Genomic DNA, 11,916 nt, shown 5'->3' with positions numbered 1-11,916 from the left:
ACTGGAGTGAGATGGTATCTTAGGGTGGTTTTGATTTGCATTTCTCTGACTGCTAGAGATGGGGAGCATTTTTTCATATACTTGTTGATTGATTGTATGTCCTCCTCTGAGAAATTTCTGTTCAGGTCCTTGGCCCATTTGTTGATTGGGTTATTCGTTATCTCATTGTCTAATTTTTTTAGTTCTTTGTATATTCTGGATATTAGGGCTCTGTCTGAAGTGTGAGGAGTAAAGATTTGTTCCCAGGACGTAGGCTCCCTATTTACCTCTCTTATTGTTTCTTTTGCTGAGAAAAAACTTTTTAGTTTGAGTAAGTCCCATTTGTTGATTCTAGTTATTAACTGTTGTGCTATGGGTGTCCTATTGAGGAATTTGGAGCCCGACCCCACAGTATGTAGATCATAGCCAACTTTTTCTTCTATCAGACGCCATGTCTCTGATTTGATATCAAGTTCCTTGATCCACTTTGAGTTAACTTTTGTGCATGGCGAGAGAAAGGGATTCAGTTTCATTTTGTTGCATATGGATTTCCAGTTTTCCCAACACCATTTGTTGAAGATGCTATCCTTCTTCCATTGCATGCTTTTAGCCCCTTTATCAAATATAAGATAGTTGTAGTTTTGTGGATTGGTTTCTGTGTCCTCTATTCTGTACCATTGGTCCACCTGCCTGTTTTGGTACCAGTACCATGCTGTTTTTGTTACTATTGCTCTGTAGTATAGTTTGAAGTCTGGTATAGCTATACCACCTGATTCACATTTCCTGCTTAGAATTGTTTTTGCTATTCTGGGTCTTTTATTTTTCCATATGAATTTCATGATTGCTTTCTCTATTTCTACAAGAAATGCCGTTGGGATTTTGATTGGCATTGCATTAAACCTATAGAGAACTTTTGGTAATATCGCCATTTTGATGATGTTACTTCTACCTATCCATGAACAGGGTATATTTTTCCATCTTCTAAGATCTTCTTCTATTTCTCTCTTTAGGGTTCTGTAGTTTTCATTGTATAAGTCTTTCACCTCTTTTGTTAGGTTGATTCCCAAGTATTTTATTTTCTTTGAGGATATTGTGAATGGGGTGGTTGTCCTCATTTCCATTTCAGAGGATTTGTTGCTGATATACAGGAATGCCTTTGATTTATGCGTGTTGATTTTATAGCCTGCCACTTTGCTGAATTCATTTATTAGCTCTAATAGTTTCTTTGTAGACCCTTTTGGGTCTGCTAGGTATAGAATCATGTCATCTGCAAATAGTGATAATTTGAGTTCTTCTTTTCCTATTTTTATGCCTTTAATTTCTTTCGTCTGTCTAATTGCTCTGGCCAGTGATTCGAGAACTATGTTGAACAGAAGTGGTGAGAGAGGGCATCCCTGTCTTGTTCCAGATTTTAGAGGGAATGCCTTCAGTTTTTCTCCATTCAGAATGATGCTAGCCTGAGGCTTAGCATAGATTGCTTTTACAATGTTGAGGTATGTTCCTGTTATCCCTAGTTTTTCTAGAGTTTTGAACATAAAGGGATGCTGTACTTTGTCGAATGCTTTTTCCGCATCTATCGAGATGACCATGCTCTTCTCACTTTTGAAGTTCATTTATTTATTCAAGGACTAGTTACCAAGGACTAGTTACTAGTTACTGCATGCCAGATGCCATTCTTGATACTTGGGCTACAGAGGAGGACAGAATAGATGCCTGTTCTTTTTGCACTTACATTCAAGTATGCATCGTGTCAAAGTGCAAAATAAATAATACAGCATAGCTTCAGATAGTGATCCATGCTGTCAGGGACACAGAACAGTGCACTGTGACAGAGAGGGATGGATGAGAGAAGGACGACTTACAAGGCCTCTCCAGGAGACAGCATTCACCAGATATGAGACTGGATGAAAATGAAGGAGCCAGTCACGTGGAATTCAGAGGGAGGAGGATTCCAGTCCAAAGGAACAGCAACCGTGGGAGGCAGCGTGAATAGAAAGGAAGCCGGTGGCTGGATGAGGGTATGCAAGGGGGAGATGCTGGGGGAGAGGTCAGGGCAGGGGCAGAGGCAGGGTGCTGGGTCTGCTGCGTCTTGCCCCAGGTCCCCCTGGCCTGGAGATGGAAAGGGGGCTGGGATTCAGACAAGAGCCTCAGGCTCACAGTTTCTATGGTTTGGTCAGCTGCACTTTGCTGACCCTTCCATTGTGGAGACATTATGAGGAGTGGCCAGGTCAATTCGGGAGGTGACCCACTGGCCCCTGGATATGCTGTGCTGACACTCAGGGCCTGGTAAGGAACATGCCTCCAAAGGCCAAGGGAGCCTCCAGGAACAGAGTGGCCAGACAGCTCTGAGATGAAGTCCCTCCCTTCCCTTTAGTCACCGTGACTCACTGTCATGAATCAGCCTTGCCAGCCCAGAGGAAGGGCTCAATCGAGTCTAAGGCTAATTTTGTAATCATTATTATTAATTTTTAATCACATGAGAACTCATGAATACATTTTCTTTGTTGGAAAGAAAGAAAGAAAATATAGTCCCTACAGCTAATGTCCCCTTATATTCCTCTCCTCTGATTCTGGTCATCTTGCCAGTCTCCCACCTCTCTGCCACCCAGAAATAATTACTATTATAAGCTTGGTGAATATCCTTTTAGATCATTTCCTATGCCTTAGAACACATACACATGCACTCATAGAAAAGACAGCGTGATTTCTGTGGGTTGGTTTTAATACATTGCAGCATACTGTACTGGTTCTAGAACTTGGTATTTGCCCTCACCAGGTCCTAAGTGGCTCTCCAGGTTATTGTATAAATGCCCACCTCATTTTTTCTAATTGCTAGGTGATATACCTTGGTATGACAGGCCACATTTTATCTCCATATGAACTGTAATTTAGACTATTTCCAGTTCTTGGTATATTACAAAAATGCCACAATGAAATTTCCTCTTTGCACACTTTTGTGAGTGTTGGTCCATCTTGTAGATGGAGGACTTGTCTCTGAGATGCAGTGCCCCAAAGAAAATTGAACTACCTGTGAAATTTCAAAGCCCCTAGTGGTTGATAAACCCAGAAGACCTGTCCTTATCTTTACTTCCCTTGTGTACTCACTGTGTGACTTGCCTCAATTCTGGTTCCTTGGGGACTCTGAACGAGGAAGATGGTCATTTGGAGAAACTTTAAGAACTCATACAGCTTTTGCATACAACAACTCTGTAACTCCAAGGGTTAAACCTGTGTGGTTGTCTCACAAGCAGGGATTTGATTTCCCTTTCAGAGGTTACTGGGGATTTTGTGGGAAGGCATTGCTTTGTATTGCAGTGTGGCAAGATCACAATGTGCCACTCCAACCAAAGGAATGCACTTTAAGGGTGTTCCTAGGGAAATGACTAGCACATACATAGACACTAACTTTTGCTCACTATTTCCCTGCCCTTTCTTGACATTAGGAGATATGCTGTCACCTTTTGCAAATCCTGTGAAAGTTTCTTCAACACGTACTATACTAAGATTGTATAACAGGATCCTCCCAGCCTAGTAGAACCACCTTGATCCTGGGCCCACTAATCCTAAGACTGTGGTTTTCCATGACCATCTGCACACACAGCTCTTCCACATGGAGCCATTAGACACACCATTGACATCAGGACCTATCTCAACCTCCAGCCCGTGGATCTCTTTTGTTCCTTAGTTCTATGCCCGCTCCTTCCCCTCAACGTCACACCAACACTGAGAATGACTCCTCTTCTTCTCCTTCAGCCTCAACTAAAATGTCACCTGCTTAGGGAGATGCTCCCTCTTGGTGTCCACTCTGCCCTGTCTCCACTTATTTCACAGATGGTAATCATAAGACTGTGTGCTCATCAATGTGTTATCTCCTCCCCAGGGCTTCTGCAGCACAGTGCTGGGCATAGAAGAGATGCTATGGATAAAGAAAAGAATGAATGAACTTCAAAAATTGAAGAAATAAATACCTCAGTTCTTCCTCAAATGTCTGCCAACATCTCTTCCATCTTGTAAAAGTAATTTTGTTAAACCAACATAACCGAGAAATTCACCTTGGTCCAAGGGCTTGGTAATTAGAAGTGCATCCATCTGGGTACACAGTAGAAAAACACAGGCGTCCTTGGTATTGGCAAGGGATTGGTTCCAGAACCCCTTCAGATATCAAAATCCAGAGATGTTTCAGTTCCTCATATAAAATAGCATAGTATTTACAAATAACCTGTGCATATCTTCTCATACTTAAGTCATCTCTGATTTATAATACCTAATACAATGTAAATGCTACAAAATTATTGTTACGCCAAATCACTGAATTGTTTAGGAAATAATAACTTTTTTTAAAAAAAAAAGGCCAATATGTGTTCAGTGCAGAAGCGATTTTTTTTCAAAATATTTTTGATCTGTGATTGACTGAATCTGCAGATGTGGGACCTTGAAGTAAAAAGGCACCAGTTGAAGGGCTGGGGTTATAGCTCAGTGATTGAGCACTTGCCTTGCATTTGTGAGGCACTGGGCTCGATCCTCAGCACCACATACAAAAATAAATTAATTAATTAATAAAGATTTTTTTTTTTAAAAAAAGCACCAATTGCATATGTACATATGGTATCTGATTGGGATCTCCTATGTGGGGGAAATGATTTAATTATTTCATAGAATATTATGTGTAGTCTGCATATATGTATCATGTTGTATATAATACATACTCTACCTATATAAATTACCATAAACAATACCCTTTATATATTTTTCTATAATTTTATTAAAACATGTGCCATGATTACCATATCATATGTAGATCTATCCCATGTTAATAACAAATATATGTCCTTTTCAAAATTAAAAGTGCTCATTCTTGCTGAGGTACACCTGCAGCATAAGGATGGCTCGTAGAAGCCATCAGACCACAAGCACTCCTCCCCCACTCCCACCCTTTAGAGACCAGAGGACTCTGCATAGTGATGAGGATGAGGGAGTGCTTGCTCATCAACAGGTGCAGTGCCAGCGTGGGCTGCGGAGGGACAGGCTGATGTGGCCAAGAGAAGTGGAGGATGCAGCAGGAGGGGAGGAACAGAAAGACAAGTGGAGAGAATTAGGAGCCCATGGCTGCATTAGTCAATGACAGCAGTGAGAGGCACAGAAAGTGAGAAGGGCTGGAGATGACGAAGGTAGCAGGAAGTCAGGAGAGACGGAGCCTTGGTGGAGAAGCATAGTGGGCAGCCCAGTAGCATCCTGGAAGGGCAAGGTCATGGTCAGAAGGAAAGCTGGCCCCAGGAAGCTTCCTCTTTCCCCTCAAAAAAGGTAGTAAACTTGTCCTCCAATGGTTTTGCCACATGGCTTTCCAACAAACAGGAGCATTTGTATGTTTCCAAGTGGGACTTGTTTATCTCCATCTGGAGTCTCAAAAATTCAAAACAGACTTCCAAACAAAGGGACCCTTTGCTCCGCAGTTCTCAGTCCTGTGCTCTGGCAAGGAGGGAGGCAAGGTCCTAGGCTCCCCTGATGATTTTCACAGCCAGGGCTACAGAAAGCCCCACCCCCAGCTTCCTCCTGCGTCTTTCCCCTCCAATTGTCTTGAACATCCTCAGGGGGATAGCTTCCTAAGTTTCTTTTAACCCTTTTCTCCCTATCCTTATAACTGTGCAAGGAAAATGAGAATGTTTCCCCCATGAAAGATACTAAGCCTCATAGAGTTGTCCAAGATCCAAAGTTCTTTCCTAAAAATCCATCAGCATGCAGTTGGATGTGTTCTTAAAAAGAACCTACTACAGAAGAACTGGCCAGTTAAGCTCCCTGTAGTTGGAAAATTCTGAAGGCACATTTTTATGGGCACCACTCTGTTTCTACCCACCATTGTCACTGAGGGTAGGTATAAGTAGTGAAGGACAGTCCTAAGAGCAGACATCAAGACTTCATTTGGCATGTAACACACTGTGTATTTTAATACACAAAACACCCAAAAGGTAGATGCTCTCATTATAACCAATTTGCAGATGGAGAATATAAGATAGAGCGTGAGGTTGGTCCTCCGTGAGGGTAGAAGCCTTTTCTGTTCTGTTCATCATTGTATTCCCAGCAGCCGGCACAGGCTTGAAAGTAAGTGATCATTCAATATGCAGTGGTTGAATGAAGAGATGAAGGAATAACATTCTTAACTGTCCTGTAATCTGACATTTTTTTTTAACACTAGTATCTTTGGGAAGTAAGTAAATACATTCATGAAATAGCTCTATTAACTTATTTGAACTTTCTTGGTGGGGGGATTATATTGAATAAGGAATAAATCTCAATATTGACTATATAGGTAATCTTTAAAGCGATCTTTTGGAATAATTGAAATATTTATTAATCACTTATTGTTTTAAAAGCTATTTTAGGTCTCTTCATCTCAATAGCAAAAATCTGTTTGCGAATCCACAGGAATAGCTGTTTAAAAGACTAAGCCAGAGAGTCTATAGCCTAGAAATATTCATTCTTTCTGGTATCTCAGGGCTTGTTATATATATGAAAGCCTGAAAATGACTATGAAGAGGTTAGAGCTATTTTTGCTCCCACCCCATTGGAAAAAAACAAAATCTTAAACGCTATCAAAATGTGTTCCAAATCCATTGACCTTCAATTTACCTAAAGATTCTTTAATTGCTATCATGCTTTGGGGTCATGAGCCATATTAATATTTTCCACTTTGTGTAAGATAGAAATACTGGACTTAATCTAAAAAGTGTTCTTTCTCCAGTTTTAAGAGGGTGGCTACTTTACCTTCCCTGATAGGCCAGACTCTAGTGCACTGAGTCACTCTTACACAGAACTGAGCTAGAAGTGAGATCTGGTCCAGGTCTGCCAAAAGATGCTGAGTGTCATAGATCAGATAACTCAGCTTCTCTGGCCCACTGTTTCCTTGTCTAATAGTTGAGGGTATGAGTGTTCATAGTTGTTTCTTTTCTTTTTTCTTTCTTTTTTTTTTTTTTAATTCTGCCTGTGTTCTTCATTAATGTCATTATTTCTATGGACAGGGATTTTCCCGATCTTGTTTTTCAACACTTGAAAGTCACACTTCATTTATCATGAATTACTTTCAGAAGGTGGAGGTTTTAGTAGGCACAGGAATGTAAAGAACCCCACCTTATTTTGGTCAATTGCGACTAAAAATATTCAAAAAATAAGTCTCTATGATACACGCCTATAAGAACTAATTACCAAAATAACAATAATAATAATTTGGGGTAAGAACTAGTTGACCATACAAAAACTGGGGTGGATCCGTGAGTTTAGTCATGAGGTCACATACCTACGGCTTTCCTCAAACGGGGAAATGCCTGGGTGGAGGTGCCCAGTCTACCTTAGAGCTGTGTAGTATGAAAGTCAAAAAAGATCTGTGTCATCCTGTCCCAAAATATTTATTGAAATCTACTGTTCTAGGTGGTTGGGGGTAGGAGGTTAACCCTGCTGGCAAGACCATTCCTTCATGGAACTAATGTTCTAGTAAGAACTAATGTTCTAGTAAGAAAGAGATGAATCAATGCTAAGAAGGGGCACGAAGAGAAAGGGTGGGAAGTGGGGACATAGGTACAAGGCTGTGGGAATCCCCAATACCTCACACACCGGTCCAGCCGCCTTCTCCAGTGGAGGAAGACCAGGCCCACACAGCAGTGACAAGCTCAAGACTAAACTGCACCCAGCTTCTCAGCACCAGGGCTGGGGTTGGAACCCTCTTCCCGCAAAGTCTTTCCTTCCCAGGCCCTCCCAAGAAGTTTCTTTCCCTCTCGTGGTCTAGCCCGTAGATCCAGTATCAAGAGAGGGAAAACAAGCACTCAAGCATCCTCTTGTTGGCCCAGGACACCAGGGTCCCACTGCAAGCCCCAAGCCCCCAGGAGCCAGGCAGAAGCCCAGCGGGGCGGGGCCTCGGACTCGCGCCCGCGCGTCCAGCAGGTGGCAGCAGCGAGCGGCCGCGCCCCCCGCGCTGCCAGCCTGTGAGCCCTCATCATGGATGGCGAGCTCTCCTATTTCGCTTGGCTCGCCCTGGAATCCCAGACCCCAGACGACGGGCAGGATTCATGAGCCGGTCGCAGGGGCCGGGGCAGGAGCCTCTGGCTCCCGACGCTGGCCGAGAGGTGGGTCCCGGGGCGGGTCGCTGCTCCCCGAGGCCGGGCGGGGACGCGCTGCCCCCGCCCTGCCTCCCTGTGGTCCACACCCCCTTTGGGCTCCGGAGCGCTGGGCTGGAATAGTGCGGGGTGCGCGCGAGCAGGCGCTGCCAGCCCTGCTGCTGCCCGGTGTTCGGGTCCCGGGCGCGGGGGCACCAGGCCGCCGGTGTCCTCCCCGCCTCCTCTCCTTCCTGCTCTCACCTGCGCCTATTAGTCCACTCGCCTTCAAGGCCAGTGGCTCCAGCCCAGGCGGAGAGGGGACAGCAGAGGGAGAGAGCACCTGAGGATACAGAGCTGGCCCTGGACTGCCTTTTCACCCCCAGGTGATGAGTGAGGTCGAGAGAACGGAAGATTCAAAAAGCAACCGGGGCCTCCGTATTGAATGAAAGACCCAGTGCAAAGGCATCACCATGAACACGAGCAGTAAGTGGATCCTCCTCTCCTTTGCCATGGGAACAGGGGTGGGGGCGGGAGGTGCAGGAGCCTGCGCGGGGCTGCCTGGAAGGAAGAAGGAAGCCTGGCATCTGCGTGGACACCTGACCTCGGACTCCTTTGGGTGCTTTCTGAGCCCTCTGACTGGGGAATGGTTTTGGGGTCTGGCTTTTCGTGGTGATTTTGCTAATGTTTAGTCAGCGGCGCCAGTTGCCTCTGTCGGAAAGGCTGCTGCTGTCTCCTTCTAGCAATGCCTGGGAAGGCCTAGGCAGCAGTATGTGGCCATTGTCTGGTGTGGGGGGTCCAAGAGACCTCTCTGCACACATCTGGAAAGCCGTGGAGCTCTTATCCATGATCTGCCGAGAGCAGGGAAGCTGGCTTGAGGGTGGGTGGGCATGGACAGGCAATGGGATAGGAAAGAACAATTTGATAAACAAATCTTCATGAAGCCACCTTTGAGTCTGGAGGCTGTGAAAGATCCAGTTCCTGTGCCCCTCAACCTGGTGAGGCCAGGGCTGGTTTCTCTGCCTACCACAAGCTTGTTGGCCACCCTGAGAATCCGAGAAAGGACAAGCCCTTGGGGCCACATTTCTAACATGCCAGAGGCCATAAGTCTTACAGAACCAGAACCAGACATTTTGCTTCTGGCTTGGGCCTCTGCTACAGAGAAATGCATTCAGCAAGAGAAGGAGGCACACTCTGTCTTCAATAAAGTCCCCTGACTATGAGCACAAATTGGTACCTTGGGAGGGCACAAATGGGTTCAAGTCTCATTCTCCTGGCCCTGTTGTGAGCTTGGCTTGTCTAGGTCACTCCAGCATCAGGTGGAGGGTGTTGATCCAGAGGACCCCTACCAACATTCTCTTCCCTGGGTCTCTGACTTTGTTATTAGTCCCAACTCTGCATTTCAGATTGTTCATCTGTAACATCATAGTGGTTGTTAGAGACGCGTCTAATCTAAAAATCTACTTTTTTTTTCCTGAAATAGCTAGAACTGAAGCAGGGCCAAGAAAAATCAGTACCTTACTGAGACCTTACTCAGCCCAAACCCACTATTTCCTCACCCTCCCTCCATTTCAAGGCCGTTGGCATAGAGAAGAGGAAAACAAAACAAAAGCCACTGAGATGGAAATGAAATATATTTATTTACTATGTGTTTGTGTGACTCATCTCTGCTGTCTTCCTTTGTGTATTGCATATCTATGCTAAGAGAGAGAGTGAGGCTGGACTCCCTCTGCATTTTACAGCCCAAAATTTTGCCTCTTGATTTCAACTGTCTAGAAGGATGGCCTCCTACCAAGCTCGGGAAAGGAGCAAAACCCTGTCAACCCATTCACCTAGTGAGCCACATGTTTGCATCTGTGTGCTTGCAGGCAAATAAAGATGTGAATTACTGTCAGTTTTCGCTATCTCTAGGGGTGAAAAAAAGAAAAAAATGTATTTATGGAAGTCTTTTTCCACTAAATGATAAAAGAGAAAAACAGCTCTTCTATTTTTCACAGAACTAAGGAGGGCAATAAGCGACTGATTCTGCACTTTTCAAAAAGAAACTCTTGGTAGCAACACTGAGTATTCCTGTAAGAAGGGAGTAGAGATTTTATTTTTTATTATTTTATAACAATCAAGAGAGTTGAATACTGTAGAAGATGAGGACTGGCAAAAATGCCATTCCAGCTTCACCTACTTCCTCTAAGCAGGGAGAATGTTTATTCTGCAGGAGTGGGAGAAAATAAACAACAATGGCTCAGGTAGCCTCAGGAGTCCCTGAGTTCCCCATGAGAGGAAATGCTTCTCTGAGTGGTTACCTGGGGGGACACTGTGGGGGAGTCTCAGGTTCAGGGCTTTGCCACTGGACTCAATCATTATTGAGGTTCCTCCCAACTCTGAGAGTCTGCAAATGGAGAGACTAGAAATCAGACCTCACAGGAAGGACAAGGCCATAAGGTCACTGGGACAGAGCGTTGACAGGAGGTCCTTAGCAGACCTGATGTAAGCAAAATGCTCCCCTTTGAGAAGTGAAATTTCTTCTGATTCTCACACCGGAAATTGTCCCTAATAGAAACTCCTACTTAGTTTCTGTCTTCCACTTCCAGTCATGGGGACCTTGCTCCAACCCCCCAAGCCATGGCCAGGCACTTTCCTGCTGCCTTTCAATCGAATTCTCCCACCAGAGCTGGGGCATGGTATTATTATTCCCGTTGAGTAGGTGACTTCGTAGCTAATATGTTGTAACTTCAAGTCATACTGTTAACTGTTGGCTTGTGAAAGGTGTTGGGAAGTGTAACATTTAATAGTGGGTACAATCCCTAATCAGTGGTTCAAATGCCAACACTCAAGTGCAGATGAATCTCGAGCTTGTTCCTAAATTCCTAATCAATTCATCTGGAGAAGAGCAAGGGTTTTAGTCTTTGGGCAACTATAAGAGTTGATAGGGCTCAGGCCCTGGAATCAGGGTATCCTGAGTTCTGTTTTTTTTCTTAGCTGTGTGGTTTTCAGCAGAGTTTTCTCACCTGCAAAAATTAGAAGGGAATGGAGACTAAATGTTCATGTTTCATGTAAAATACCAAGAGGGGGACCTTAGCTGTGGACATAGCTGCCACCATGTCCACAATGGGATGGTCAGGCCACCACAGTTACTTTGGTGATCACTGGGGCCATTAGTCACTGTTGACATTAGCAAGGAGGTCAGTCAACCTCGAAGATGTCACACCTTCACTATGAATTGAGAAGCATACCCGGAGTGTAATTTTTGAGGATTGAATAGGATTATAAGGAGGAAATGCTTTGTGAAAATGTGTGAACTGTTGTTCTTGGTAAGAAAACCATTTCTCAGTGACAGGAATAGGAACAGGCTCAGTGACTCCCCAGTGTGAATTTTTAGAATCCTTTCTTTTGAATTCACACTGAGCATCAGTATGCTAAACAGCAGGCACCTGGGAGACAGAGGGTAACTTGGGGCGGATAGAACAGGGTGGCAGACAGACCTGTTCTGGCCCTCAGAGCCAATGAGGGAGGGGGAAGGAGGGAGACTCCAAAGGCAGGAGCAGGCCACCAAGTTTCAGGAAAGCCTGAGCTCCTACCGAGGTCTCCACTTCCTTGGGTGAAGGACTCCAGAGGAGGGCAATGTAAGCAGGTCAGGGGTGGCACTTTGACTTCTTGGGATACCTCCGTCATCTGGCCCTTCTTTCCTCTTGCATGCTCCCAACCGAATTCCAAGACCTGTCATCTGTCTCCTGACCTCGGGGGCAGACCATAACTGGTCTTCCATCACCCACTCTAGCACCTCCTGTCCTCCCTGTCCACTCTCTGCAGTACTCTCTGTGGGGTCCACAGCCTGTCCTCTCTTAACAGCCCCGCCTCTTCC

At 44.8% G+C, this 11,916-nt stretch overlaps 1 protein-coding gene across 1 annotated transcript in view; it reads left to right on the top strand.

The window, feature by feature from the left end:
* Positions 1–8,183: 8,183 nt before the first annotated feature.
* Ablim3 (actin binding LIM protein family member 3) overlaps positions 8,184–11,916 on the top strand; it is a 109,839-nt gene continuing 106,106 nt past the window's right edge. The window contains exon 1 of the mRNA XM_076856742.2: positions 8,184–8,543. Coding sequence (XP_076712857.1) covers positions 8,531–8,543 — 13 coding nt within the window. The 5' untranslated portion in view covers positions 8,184–8,530. The remainder of the gene's footprint in view (positions 8,544–11,916) is intronic.

This window comes from Callospermophilus lateralis, chromosome 5 (assembly GCF_048772815.1).
Source record: "Callospermophilus lateralis isolate mCalLat2 chromosome 5, mCalLat2.hap1, whole genome shotgun sequence".
In the NCBI taxonomy this organism is placed as follows: domain Eukaryota; kingdom Metazoa; phylum Chordata; class Mammalia; order Rodentia; family Sciuridae; genus Callospermophilus; species Callospermophilus lateralis.
This window is presented reverse-complemented; position numbering and strand designations above follow the sequence as displayed.